The 11,883-nt window shown below is 33.8% G+C and overlaps 1 protein-coding gene across 1 annotated transcript; it reads left to right on the forward strand.

Annotated features, from left to right (window-relative positions):
- Window positions 1-4,309: 4,309 nt before the first annotated feature.
- crybb2 (crystallin, beta B2) lies at window positions 4,310-11,206 on the forward strand. The gene is made up of 5 exons (XM_056463298.1): window positions 4,310-4,372; window positions 4,451-4,569; window positions 8,031-8,163; window positions 9,368-9,510; window positions 10,898-11,206. The coding sequence occupies exons 1-5, from the start codon at window positions 4,310-4,312 to the stop codon at window positions 11,064-11,066; spliced, it is 627 nt and encodes a 208-aa protein (XP_056319273.1). The 3' UTR covers window positions 11,067-11,206.
- Window positions 11,207-11,883: the final 677 nt, after the last annotated feature.

An 11,883-nucleotide genomic window follows, 5' to 3' on the forward strand; every position in this document is an offset into this window, starting at 1 on the left:
ATCTAAAAATTTGTAAATATTCAAGGCCAAGTTCAAAGAATAGGTTCAAGGTTGTAACCAACATCCCCCTAGAACAGTGGTTCCTAAAGTGGGGGTCTGGACCTCCTGGGGGGTCGCTTGGTGATTTACAAAACTCAAATAAATTTTATTAAACTCTTAGAATTACCATATTTTAGTCATAACCCACAGAAGATAGTTAATAGTTAGATTAAAGAAACAACAACATACAAATAAAATACTTTAAATTTTTTTTCCATTGGATTGCAACACCTAGGGTGTTTAGAGTAACCACACTCTAATTCATTAAAATATGATATTTAAGGTTGATAATAAATAAAATTAATAAATGGCTATAAAAATGAAATGGTTATTAGAATGGTGCATTTTTGTGTTGTCAAAATGCTTGTGTTTATATAGGCCTATGGTGTGTCCAATGTTTGTATATTTATAACCACCTTTGAGAAAAATGGGGGTTGTGAATCACTGACATTGTTATTTCGGGGGTCGCGGGCTGAAAAGTTTGGGAACCCCTGCCCTAGAAAGGCCTTAAGAACAAAAAACATAAATATCTTGATACTTTTGATTTGTTCTCACCAGAAGATCCCTAGTAGCCTGTAAAACAGAGATGAGCTTATTGTTTCTTTGTGGTGGGCAACTCTGGCCCTCAAGGTTCGCTGTCCTGCAGAGTTTAAAATCAACCCTAATCAAACACACTTGAAAGTCTAACTAAAGGCTTCATTAATTGAAAATTAGATGCAGGTGTGTTCGATCATGCAAGCTGAAGCTAAACTCTGGATCTCAAAGGCCAGAATACAGTTCTATCAGGATCTTTGATGCTGGGATTGGATATTAGCATTAAAGGGGTCCTATTATGCTCTTTTACAAAGTTTTACTTCTGTTTGGTTGGTCTACCAGAACATCCTCATGCTTATTTTCACAGAATTTAAATGATTACAGTGCATTTTCTCCATCCTGGCACAAACAACAACAAGTTAGTTCTGGGTTTGATTAAGACCCTTGTTCCGAAAAACGAAATGTGTTGTGATTGGTTAACTACCCCAGTGCATTGTGATTGGTGAACTGCTTAGAATTTGTTTCAGTACTGCCACACCCCCTTGCCCAGGCAGCAAGTTCCATCTGTTCACTGGAGGCTGGCACTGAGCCAGAGAGAGATGAGCATGTTACTTGTCAGAGATCAAAACTTAGCAGTAACATTTGAATACATACAGGTGCTAGCAAAACAAACATTTATATAACATTTATAGTTTGTGAAATACACATTAATGACTCTAAAGATGGCAATTATAATCTGACGATGAGTGTTATTCAAAAACGATATGCAAAGCTTAGGTTACTAGGTTTACTGTATTTTTTTCTCCAACAGCCACTTACTTTCATATCGCCACTGGCTTGCTTGGTTAGGACTTGAGGAGCTGCGCATAGATGGATTTGCTCTTCATTGTTTGGACTTTCAGCAGTGAAATTTAAACCACACTGAACTGAACTGAACTGAACTTCAACTTTAAAAACTGAACTGACACATTTTCAATTTACTAGAACCTCTATGTTAAGCTGTATTGACTCAATCTATATTGTAAAAGTACTATAGAAATAAAGATGAATTGAATGTATTTAGTGGAAGTTGATAAGTTCACATGTTGTAAAACCAGCAGCTCTAATCTCTCCACTGCAGTGCTGAACTCATCAGCCATCATAGATTAGCCAATATGATCTTTAAATTTTTTAAACAATGATATACATGCTCATACACATATTTGAGAATCAAAATATTAAAATATTTTATAATTTAATCAATTCGATACAAGAATATTGGGTCAAGAGGATTTCGCGAAACTTTTGCACACAAACATGGCAAGACATATCAAAGTTGCACCTATGATGAAAATCTACTTTTGTAAGCTGTTTGGACAGACCTGTGTGTAGGTATAGTGAAGTGATAAAAACACAAGTCTCATTTTTAAATTTACTGACATTTAAATAAGCTCAAAATCCCAGTGATTTTGAGGCCCACCACAACGTGATGTAGGAGTGCGGTTGTCTCTGCCCACCGAATAGATTGACAGGTGCCATGTCTCCAAAATAACATGTATACACATGTCGACAGAACAAGAAACTGGGATTAAAACATACAGTTTGTTACAAGTCTCTGTGATCTGCTGCACCTCAATAGTTAATTTTACAAATTTAAAACGCTTTTAAACAGTCCATGTTTGTAATAAAGAGAGTAAAATCGCTATGTAATTCTAACCACTATAATCACCAAGGCCGCATGGTGTCAGTAAACGTGCATATGTGTGTTTGTAATGCAATCGGCATTTTTGTGTGACTCATCATTTCAGACTCATTTCATTTCATTCCACCACAAATACATCGAATAAACTTACTTGCCATTTTTGACCAGTGACCTTATTTCAGCTTCATCTGTGTCTATCTCTATCACTGACGGCTGTTTATCTGATGTAACGCATGAGATGCAGCGGTGGGCGGGGACAGACAGCTCATTTGGATTTAAAGCCACAGGCTACAAAAACAGCTACATTGCCCTCAGATACCAAAATGGCCAGATTGTACATTATATAATAATTAATCCATTGGCAGGATTTGGGCCAATTTTGACATCATTAATCCTGGAAAACAAAACTTGTAATCCAAATGAGCTGTTTGTTTTTGTTCTTGAAAAGATTTTTTAAAATAGATATCAACCCTTAGTGTGGACTTTGTTTTACTTACACTGTAAAAAGTAATCACTCAATCTACTTGAAAACATGCTTGTAAACTTTACACATTTTGGCAAATTCGTAGACTTCACTTAATTTGACTGTGTTAGGTGAACTTTAACGTGGATCCAGTAGATAAACTAAAGAACTTTAGTAAACTAATCAACAAAGTTTGACTAAAGGTTGCAGCCATGCAGTACTGCACTTTGGTCAGCAGGTGGAGTAGGATCTACACATGTGCAGACGAAAGGGGCATTCACTTGCGGGGTGCCATTTGAATGGAATTCAAACTGATTTAACAAAGCAAACAGAGAAAATAAGCGAACATTTTCCCCTATTACGTTAGATTATTTAAGACTTAAATACATCTTTTTTTAGGTTTATATGGAACGTGAGCAATTTGGAGAGATATCTGGAATCTGTGTAGGAATACGTTATGTCATTCTAGTCATTATAATTTTTTTCTTTTTTAAATATTTTCTAAATGATGATTAACAGAGCAAGAAAATTTTCACAGTATGTCTGATAATATATTTTCTTCTGCAGAAAGTCGTATTTGTTTTTTTTCAGCTAGAATAAAAGCAGTTTTTAATTTTTTAAACACCATTTTAAGGTCAAAATTATTAGCCCCTATAAGTTATATTTTTATTTGATAGTCTACAGAACAAACCATCATTATACAATAACTTTACTAATTACACTAACCTGCCTAGTTAACCTAATTAACCTAGTTAAGTCTTTAAATGTCACTTTAAGCTGTATAGAAGTGTCTTGAAAAATATCTAGTCAAATATTGTTTACTGTTGTCATAGCAAAGATAAAATAAAACAGTTATTAGAAATGAGTTATTAAAACTATTATATTTAGAAATTAGTTTAAAAAAATCTCTCCGTTAAACAGAATAAACAGGGGCTCATAATTCTGACCTCAATTGTTTATTTTTACATTTGATTTAATCAAACTAAGATGTTCCTGAAAGGATTGACAGTAATTGTAAAAAAGCAGAGAAGCATCAGCCTGTCCCTTTCAGCTCAGCACCCAGAGTCAGTCACTCTTGTTGTAGGTCCTGGACTCTTGGCACAGGCTGTGCTGAATCATGGGATATGGAAACAAAGCATGGCTGGGTGAAAACTGACAACTAATGAAATAACTTTGTGGGGTATCAAAAGAAAAGGGAGGGTAGGATGGCGAGGATGAGGATGTTTGGCTGGTACTTCAGCCCTCCCAGTGCCAGCCGGTCAGCCTATTAGGACCTGACGATGAGTTTGTTCTGGACAAAGACATGTTTTGGCAGTGTTTCCACCCCTGAGCTTGCCATATAAATTGAGCCGCAGAGGCCACCACACAGCGACTGGCACAACCCGGAGCTGGTAAGACATACACACTATTTATGCCTTATTATTTGATCAGTGTGCTATTTGTATCATTATTTGATATATTGAAGTATCAAATACAACGGAGTGCATTAGTGATATTCAATTATACACACAACTGATGCTAATACTTATCGCTTGCTTCCTAATACTAATGCTATCTCGGAATGAAGCTCATCACACCCATCCTGGTTCACTATGGCAACTGATCACCAGAATCCTGCAACCAAGCAAAAACAACCAGTTGCCAGTGCCTTCAAGGTACAAAATATCTGTGGTGCATCTGTTACTCTTGCTTGTGTTCTTTTAATACATTCTCTCTTGCATTCTGTGCCATAGTTGGTGATCTACGAACAGGAAAACTTTCAAGGCCGCTGTCATGAGCTGACTGGGCCCTGTAACAACCTCCAGGAGGCGGGCGTGGAGAAAGTGGGCTCAGTACTGGTGCAGTGTGGACCGTGAGTTTGTGTGTGACTGCAAGTGTAATGTGGCATTATTAAGCATTAATGTGACATAACCTGTGCTTCCGATGAGGTTAGTTCATAGGGATATTTTCTTCATTTACGAACAAAGAAAGTTGAAGGGGTAGTTCACTCAAAAATTTTCATTTGCTTTTAAGTTTACTCACCAATGCTATCTATTTCTTTTTTCATCAGTAGAAGATTAATATAAATTTTGGTAACTACATTAAGTTAACGTTAGTTCATGTTAGATCATGTATTTTTTAACAATAAACAATAAATTTATAACCATTTTCAATTCATCTTTGCTAACGCTATGTGGATATACAGTTGTTCATTGTGTTTACATTGTGTTAACTATTGCTGACAAGCATGAATTTGAGCTTTAATTATGAATTAGTTAATGTTGGATATGATTAATAAATGCTGTACAAGTATTGTTCTGGATCATGCTAGTAAATACATTAACTAAAATGAACTAATGAAACCTTATTGGAAAGTGTGACCAACATTTTTAGATGGAACTGTGGTCTGATTTATAAAATGCGGTGAAATCTAAAAGGGATACATCTTCGGCTACTACGCATGCACTTATAAATATAACATCCTTTTGGGTCACACTTTATTTGATGGTCCGTTAGTTGAATTTAAGTTACATTGCATCTACATGCCAACTAATTCTCATTAGATTATAAGCTGTTAGCTTGGGGTTAGGGTTTGTGTAAATTGACATGTACTTGCAAAGTTTCTTATAGTCAGTCAAATGTCTGTTGAAGGAGCAGTATCAGCAGATATTAAGCAGACAGTCTACTAATACTCAAACGGACCATCAAAATAAAGTGTTCCCTCATTTTGTTACACTACAACAAAAATGACTATTTTTACATTACAATGAGGGCTAGGTTTAGGGTTGGGTTGGTGCAGGCATAAATAAAACACTACTTATTTGGTTAATTAAATAAATATGTACATAAATTAAAAATAAAAATATTCCAGCCACAGCTGTATCCCTTCTAGAAAAACTGTAAAAAACCTCTAAATGCCGTCTGAAATTTTCCTCTAAAATGAGTATTTTTATCAAGCTCCTGTGTGTAGGTTCAGTAATATCACTTTTATGGCAAAGAATAAGTCCTTTTCCTGGTCTTTACAGTAAAATATCTCAACATAAACAAAGGAGGCTGAGAAAAATGTTCATTTTTGATGGAAATTTGAGACGGCACTTAAAGGTTTTTGCATCTGAACTCTTTATATATACAGTAGAAGTCAGAATTATTAGCCCCCTTTGATTTGATTTTTAAAATATTTTCCAAATGATGTTCAACATTCATTCATTTTATTCGGGGTTTTTTTCGGCTTAGTCCCTAACCCTTAATTGAAAGTCGCCACAGCGGAATGAACCGCCAAGAGCAAGGAAATGTTCACAGTATGTCTGATAATATTTTCTTATCTAGAGAAAGTCTTATTTGCTTTATTTCGGCTAGAATAAAAGCAGTTTTTAATTTTTTATGAACCATTTAAGGTCAAAATTATTAGCACACTTAAGCTATATTATTTTTCGATAGTCTGCAGAACAAACCATCATTATACAATAACTTGCCTAATTACTCTAACCTGCCTAGTTAACCTAATTAACATAGTTAAGCCTTTAAATGTCACTTTAAGCTGTATAGAAGTGTCTTGAAAAATATCTAGTCAAATATTATTTACTGTCATGACATGTTATTAGAGATGAGTTATTAAAACAATTATGTTTAGAAATGTGTTGAAAAAAATCTCTCCATTTCACAGAAATTGGGGAAAAAAATAGGGGGGCTAATAATTCAGGGGGGGGTGGGGGGGGGGGGGGGGGGGCAAATAATTCTGACTTCAACTGTATATGTTTTGGTCTTACAAAGTGAAACAATCAATTAAACATTATTTAACTTAAAAACTTTTAAAAACTAACTTTTTTGACCCTCAAAATGCCACAGACTTGTATTTTATGACTTTCAGCTAAAAACCATCTTTGATGTACTGTTGAAGAAAGAAGTCAGTTACATGTGAACTGTCTTTCAGTTTACGTGTTTCAAGCTTTATTTGTTTGGAAGCAACACATGGGCTGGAACAGAATTTGTGAGTAGATCAATGCCCCAGCTCAAATATTCCACTCCAGGTGATTCTGGAGTGAGAGAAAACATCAATATTTTACTGTGGAATTGAGCTAATTTTAAAAACGTTTAAGATCATGTATAAATGAAATCTGACCAAATAGAGATGACGAAAACAAAGAAACAGATACTTATTTAGTCAGGGGATTTCTATGAGGAAGTGGTAAAAAAAAGTACAATTCTGTCATCATTTACTCACCGTTTACTTGTTGAACTGTTCTGTTGAACAAAAAAGGAGATATTTCGATCGTTACTGGTTTCCAACATTCTTTAAAATATATATATTTTTAATATAACACAAAAAATACTCAAACTTGAGCCAAATGTGAGTAAATGATGGCAGAATTTGTATTTTTGAGTGAACTATTCTTTTAAGAAACACTGTAATGTATTGTTTTTTGTTTTTTTTTTGTGATCCGTGGCTGTTTCCATTTATTTATGCTCTTGAATTATATGGAACCTTCTTCTCTGCTGACAATTTTGGTGTTGAAATGTTTAATAACTTGATATTTTATAGTAATTTTTAGCAGTTCTAAATTATACATTGTGTGGGCTGGTAATGTTAATTAAAATACAATATCCCAAGCTGCTAGTGCTTTTTAGTTAATGTACAGACTATTTATTTACGTATTATTTCTGTTTCCAACTTCTAAAAATCCCCAAAATTGAAAAGTGCAGTTACATATAATAAATAAATTGAAAACAATCTTTGTATTACAATATAATAACTTTAAATTGATGTATATTTTTAAGTTTCCGGACAATTTATTTATAAAAAAACAGTAATGCATGAAAGACTGAATGTAAATTAATGAGTATTTAAACAATAAGGAGAAATACGTTAGTTAACACAAACTAAAAATCTATGTATACTTATGTATACACTCAAAAAAGTAGTTAATTTTTGCTGTTTGTTCAAACTACTTATTTCAAATAATCTGAAATTAAACAATTCTGAAGATTTTTGGGGAGGTAACTTAATTGTTTTATATTCAAGCTACTTAAATTAGTTACATGTATTTGTGTCAGGACAGCGTGAATGAATTGTGTGCAAGCCTGCATTTTTTACAGTGTATATAACTTCATGTATTTTGGGGTTTGGGCACGTTTAACTGGTCATTGGGGTGATTAAGATTTCCTATAGGCTCCTTTTAGTTATACAGATCTGGCAACCATATTCCAGACTGAATGAAACTCTTCTCACACTTTTCTGTCCCAGAGCTTTTGGACTGTTATATCAACACTCTGCTTGACCACTCATTACTGCTGTATTAAAGAGGACATGTCATAGATGTGCACTTGTTGTTGTAGGTGGGTGGGATTTGAGCAGCCCGGCTGTAAGGGGGAACAGTATGTGTTTGAGAAGGGTGAGTATCCTCGCTGGGACGCCTGGACCAACAGCAGACGCAGTGACTGCATCGTCGCCTTCCGCCCCATCAAAGTGGTAACTAAATACAGTACAGCAGGATTATGAAATCTAATTAAATTAAATTAAATTAAATTAAATTAAATTAAATTAAATTAAATTAAATTAAATTATTATTTTTTTAAATAAACATTTTCTACAAATCAAAACTTGTGTGTTTTGTATTTTAGCTTTATACATTCTCTTCAGCAATTTTATGGGATACGTTTTTTCCTCAAATAAAGAAAATTCTATATAATTTCTATTATATATATTTATATATATATGAAACAATTAAATATACTAATCCAAAAATGAAATAGCTGGAAAAAAAGACATTTAAAACAAATGAAAATTAGAAAATATCTAAACTAACTTTATGGGGCAATCATTGCATGATTTTAAAAAGCATTTAATAAATGTACTTGCTAATTAAAAATATTAATTCTAAAATAGTTATAACTTTAAACAATAAAGCCATATAAAATAAATAGATTCAATAAAATTAGCAATATGTTATATGAATCAATAAAGGATCTATTTTTATTATTTATTTTGTATGCAAGAATTCACATACAGCCCAATGTGATACTGATATATTTAGCAGAATTGTATACACATACTGTACAAAAACATGTACTTTTTTAACTTATTTGCTTGTCCACAAAGTAGCAACACTATACCTGGTCTGATTTACAGACAATAAGTCATAACTTGTGAAGAGAAAATAGCAGACACTCTGCAACAATGTGTTAAGCATCTGTCTTTGTGAATGTGTACATTAAAAATATATATACATTAGGTTTTAACAGCGGAAGTCATCATAGTTGGGAAGATTTAAGAGCGCAGTGAATGGAAGAATACAGCAAATAATTTTTTTACAATCTTATTTGCTCAAATAATAAAAGAAAAACTCCACAAAGACATTTTCAGAAAAAGGTAAAAAAACTGTGCGATACAGAAGAGAGAATAATGTCAAATTTACTGTTCTGTCCAATAGACGCTACATTAGAAACCCATCGTACAAGCGGTAGTTTGTTTTGGTAATTTGAAGCAAAAATGATATAATCCATACATAAACATAAATAAATGTTCATACATTTAAAAAAAATCTAAATATTAAAAACTTTCAAGGATTTAAGATGCTGATGATTGTTAAATGCATTGTAACAGGCTTGTGAAAAGGGTCCATAAGACATAAGACTAAACATCACTATATGCATTACATCATACGTCCCTACAGGACAGCCAGGAACACAAGATCGTCCTCTACGAGAACCCAAGCTTCACTGGGAAGAAGATTGAGATCATAGACGATGATGTTCCCAGCTTCCATGCTCATGGGTACCATGAGAAAGTCTCTTCAGTTCGTGTGCAGAGCGGCACGTGAGTGAAACCCCCAAAAAGCAATGACACGTGTACAATTCATATACTATTTCTAATACAAGTCTTTGGTTCAATCTTCTAAAAATGCCCAAAATTGCAAAGGTAAATTGACAACATCAAAGTTTGATGGAGATTGAGGTCCCATAATGCAGCTCAAAAGCACAAAATGATTTGAAAACAACTTGTTGATCGCAAAATAAAAACTATTCATTTAGGGATCGTTTTTACAGCGTAAGGTCAATTTATGTATGAAAACTGTAAAGTATGAAACAATGACTGTAAAATAAGCAGTTGCACAATTAGTCAGCACAAAATGATACTGCAAATTACTTATGTACACTGTAAACAAAATCCCTCATTTAACTTTTTTTTTTTCTGGCAGCTGGGATGCCAGAAAGAAACGTAAAATAATAACCGTTAAATTACAGAAATTTACGGTAAAATAATGATCATAAAATTACAAAAATTAACATAAAATAACGCCCATTAAATTACAGAAATTTGCTGTAAAATAACGCCCGTTACACTATAGTAATTTACCATAAAATTGCAACCGTTAAATGAAAAAAATTTACTGCAAAATATCAACCGTTAAATTACAGAAATTTACTGTATAATAACGATCGTAAAATTACAATTATTTTCCATAAAATAACGGCCGTTAAATTACAGAAATTTACTGTATAATAATGATCGTAAAATTACAAAAAATTTCCATAAAATAACAGCCGTTAAATTACAGAAATTTACTGTATAATAATGATCGTAAAATTACAAAAATTTTACATAAAATAACAGCCGTTAAATTACAGAAATCTATTGTGAAATAACGGTCGTTAAATTAAAATTTATTTCAATTTTGCCAATAGACTGCTTTTGTTATACAAATCTGGCAACCATATTCCAGAATGAATGAAACTCTCTAGAGCAAGGGTGTCAAACTGAATTCCTGGAGGGCCGCAGCTCTGCATAGTTTAACTCCAGCCACCTCCAGCTAACACCTGCTTAATAGTCTCAAGTAGTCTTGAACACCTTAATTAGTTGGATCAGCTGTGTTTGATTACACTGTAAAAAAAATCCGTAACTCTACGGTTTATTTATGGCAGCTGGGGTGCCGAAAAAAACGTCCGTTAAATTACATAAATTTACTGTAAAATAACAGAGGTTAAATGACAGAAATGTAAATGTAAGTAAATTTCTGTAATTTAATGTCCGCTATTTTACAGTAAATTTCTTTAATTTAACGGCTGTTATTTTACGTTTATTTAGAGTGTGTTTTCTAGAATAACCCCCAGAAAGCCCTGACATGAGTACAATAAACTTACTGTAGATATAGAACCATTCCTGATGCGTGTAATATTAATTCTCCCATATTTTTGCGTCACAGCTGGGTGGGCTATCAGTACCCAGGATACAGAGGCTTCCAGTATTTGTTTGAGAAAGGAGAGTTTAAGGAGTGTTCTGAGTTCGGGGCTGCTCTGCCTCAGATCCAATCGGTGAGACGCATCCGGGACATGCAGTATCACCCCCGAGGAGCCTTCCAGGCCACCAGCTAAATGCCCATCAGTCCCGCTCAAACCCCCAGAGCTTCAGAATCCCCACTCTTCACCCTTTGAATGCTTCTCTTTGCCTCTTTCAAGTTGTGTCAGTGATTCCATTTGCTACTGCTGAGAAATAAATACTTGATTTTGCGTTAGGAACGTTTCTGAGTTTTTAATTGGAGTTTTCACTGTTGAGTTCCTGAAATACACTGAGGATTGAATTTATTTATTGATCATAAACTGATACATTTTGTCTGTTGGAAAAGTGCATACCTCAATCTGTGCCCCATTATTGAGCATCTTCCGGAAAATGACTCCCCCAAAATAAAATATCTGTAGCTCTTAAACCTTGTGGCCTATGTTCACAAGTCTGGTCTTGTTTGAAACTAGGCATTAGTCTGTTACTTAAGGGTTAAAATAACTCAAAGTAGTATAAGAACAAAGTAAAACATGGTACACTCTAGGTGAAAGTGATTGCGGTTTAAGAGGTTAAATGACAAATTAACAACAATGCTTTTCACAGTGTTTATTCAATTCAGTTCCACTTAAGTTGAATTGTATACCAATTTTCACATTATTGTTCTAAAGCTGCTTTATAAAAGGTGCCAGTTATTACATTACAGTCAGAAAATGTAAGCTGTTATGTATGGGGTGGGCAGTATATAAGCACTAGTGGCATTTCCAAAAATGCGATGTCTATGTGTATGATACATTTTTAAAGAAATGTATTTGTGTGTTGTTTGTTCTCTAAACATGTCTTTAAACCTTTGCAAAAATGATCAGGGGCCTTTTCATGCTGCGTGAGAATAAACAGCGCAAATATACACGCCAT

Source organism: Danio aesculapii, chromosome 8 (assembly GCF_903798145.1).
Source record: "Danio aesculapii chromosome 8, fDanAes4.1, whole genome shotgun sequence".
Taxonomy (NCBI): Eukaryota; Metazoa; Chordata; class Actinopteri; order Cypriniformes; family Danionidae; genus Danio; species Danio aesculapii.

Excerpts from the sequence above, each read along its gene's own strand:
- crybb2 (XM_056463298.1), top strand. The coding sequence starts at position 4,310 with ATGGCAACTGATCACCAGAATCCTGCAACCAAGCAAAAACAACCAGTT. Across the intron at positions 4,373-4,450 it reads CAGTTGCCAGTGCCTTCAAG|TTGGTGATCTACGAACAGGA; the intron begins GTACAAAATATC and ends TCTGTGCCATAG. Across the intron at positions 9,511-10,897 it reads GTTCGTGTGCAGAGCGGCAC|CTGGGTGGGCTATCAGTACC; the intron begins GTGAGTGAAACC and ends TTTGCGTCACAG.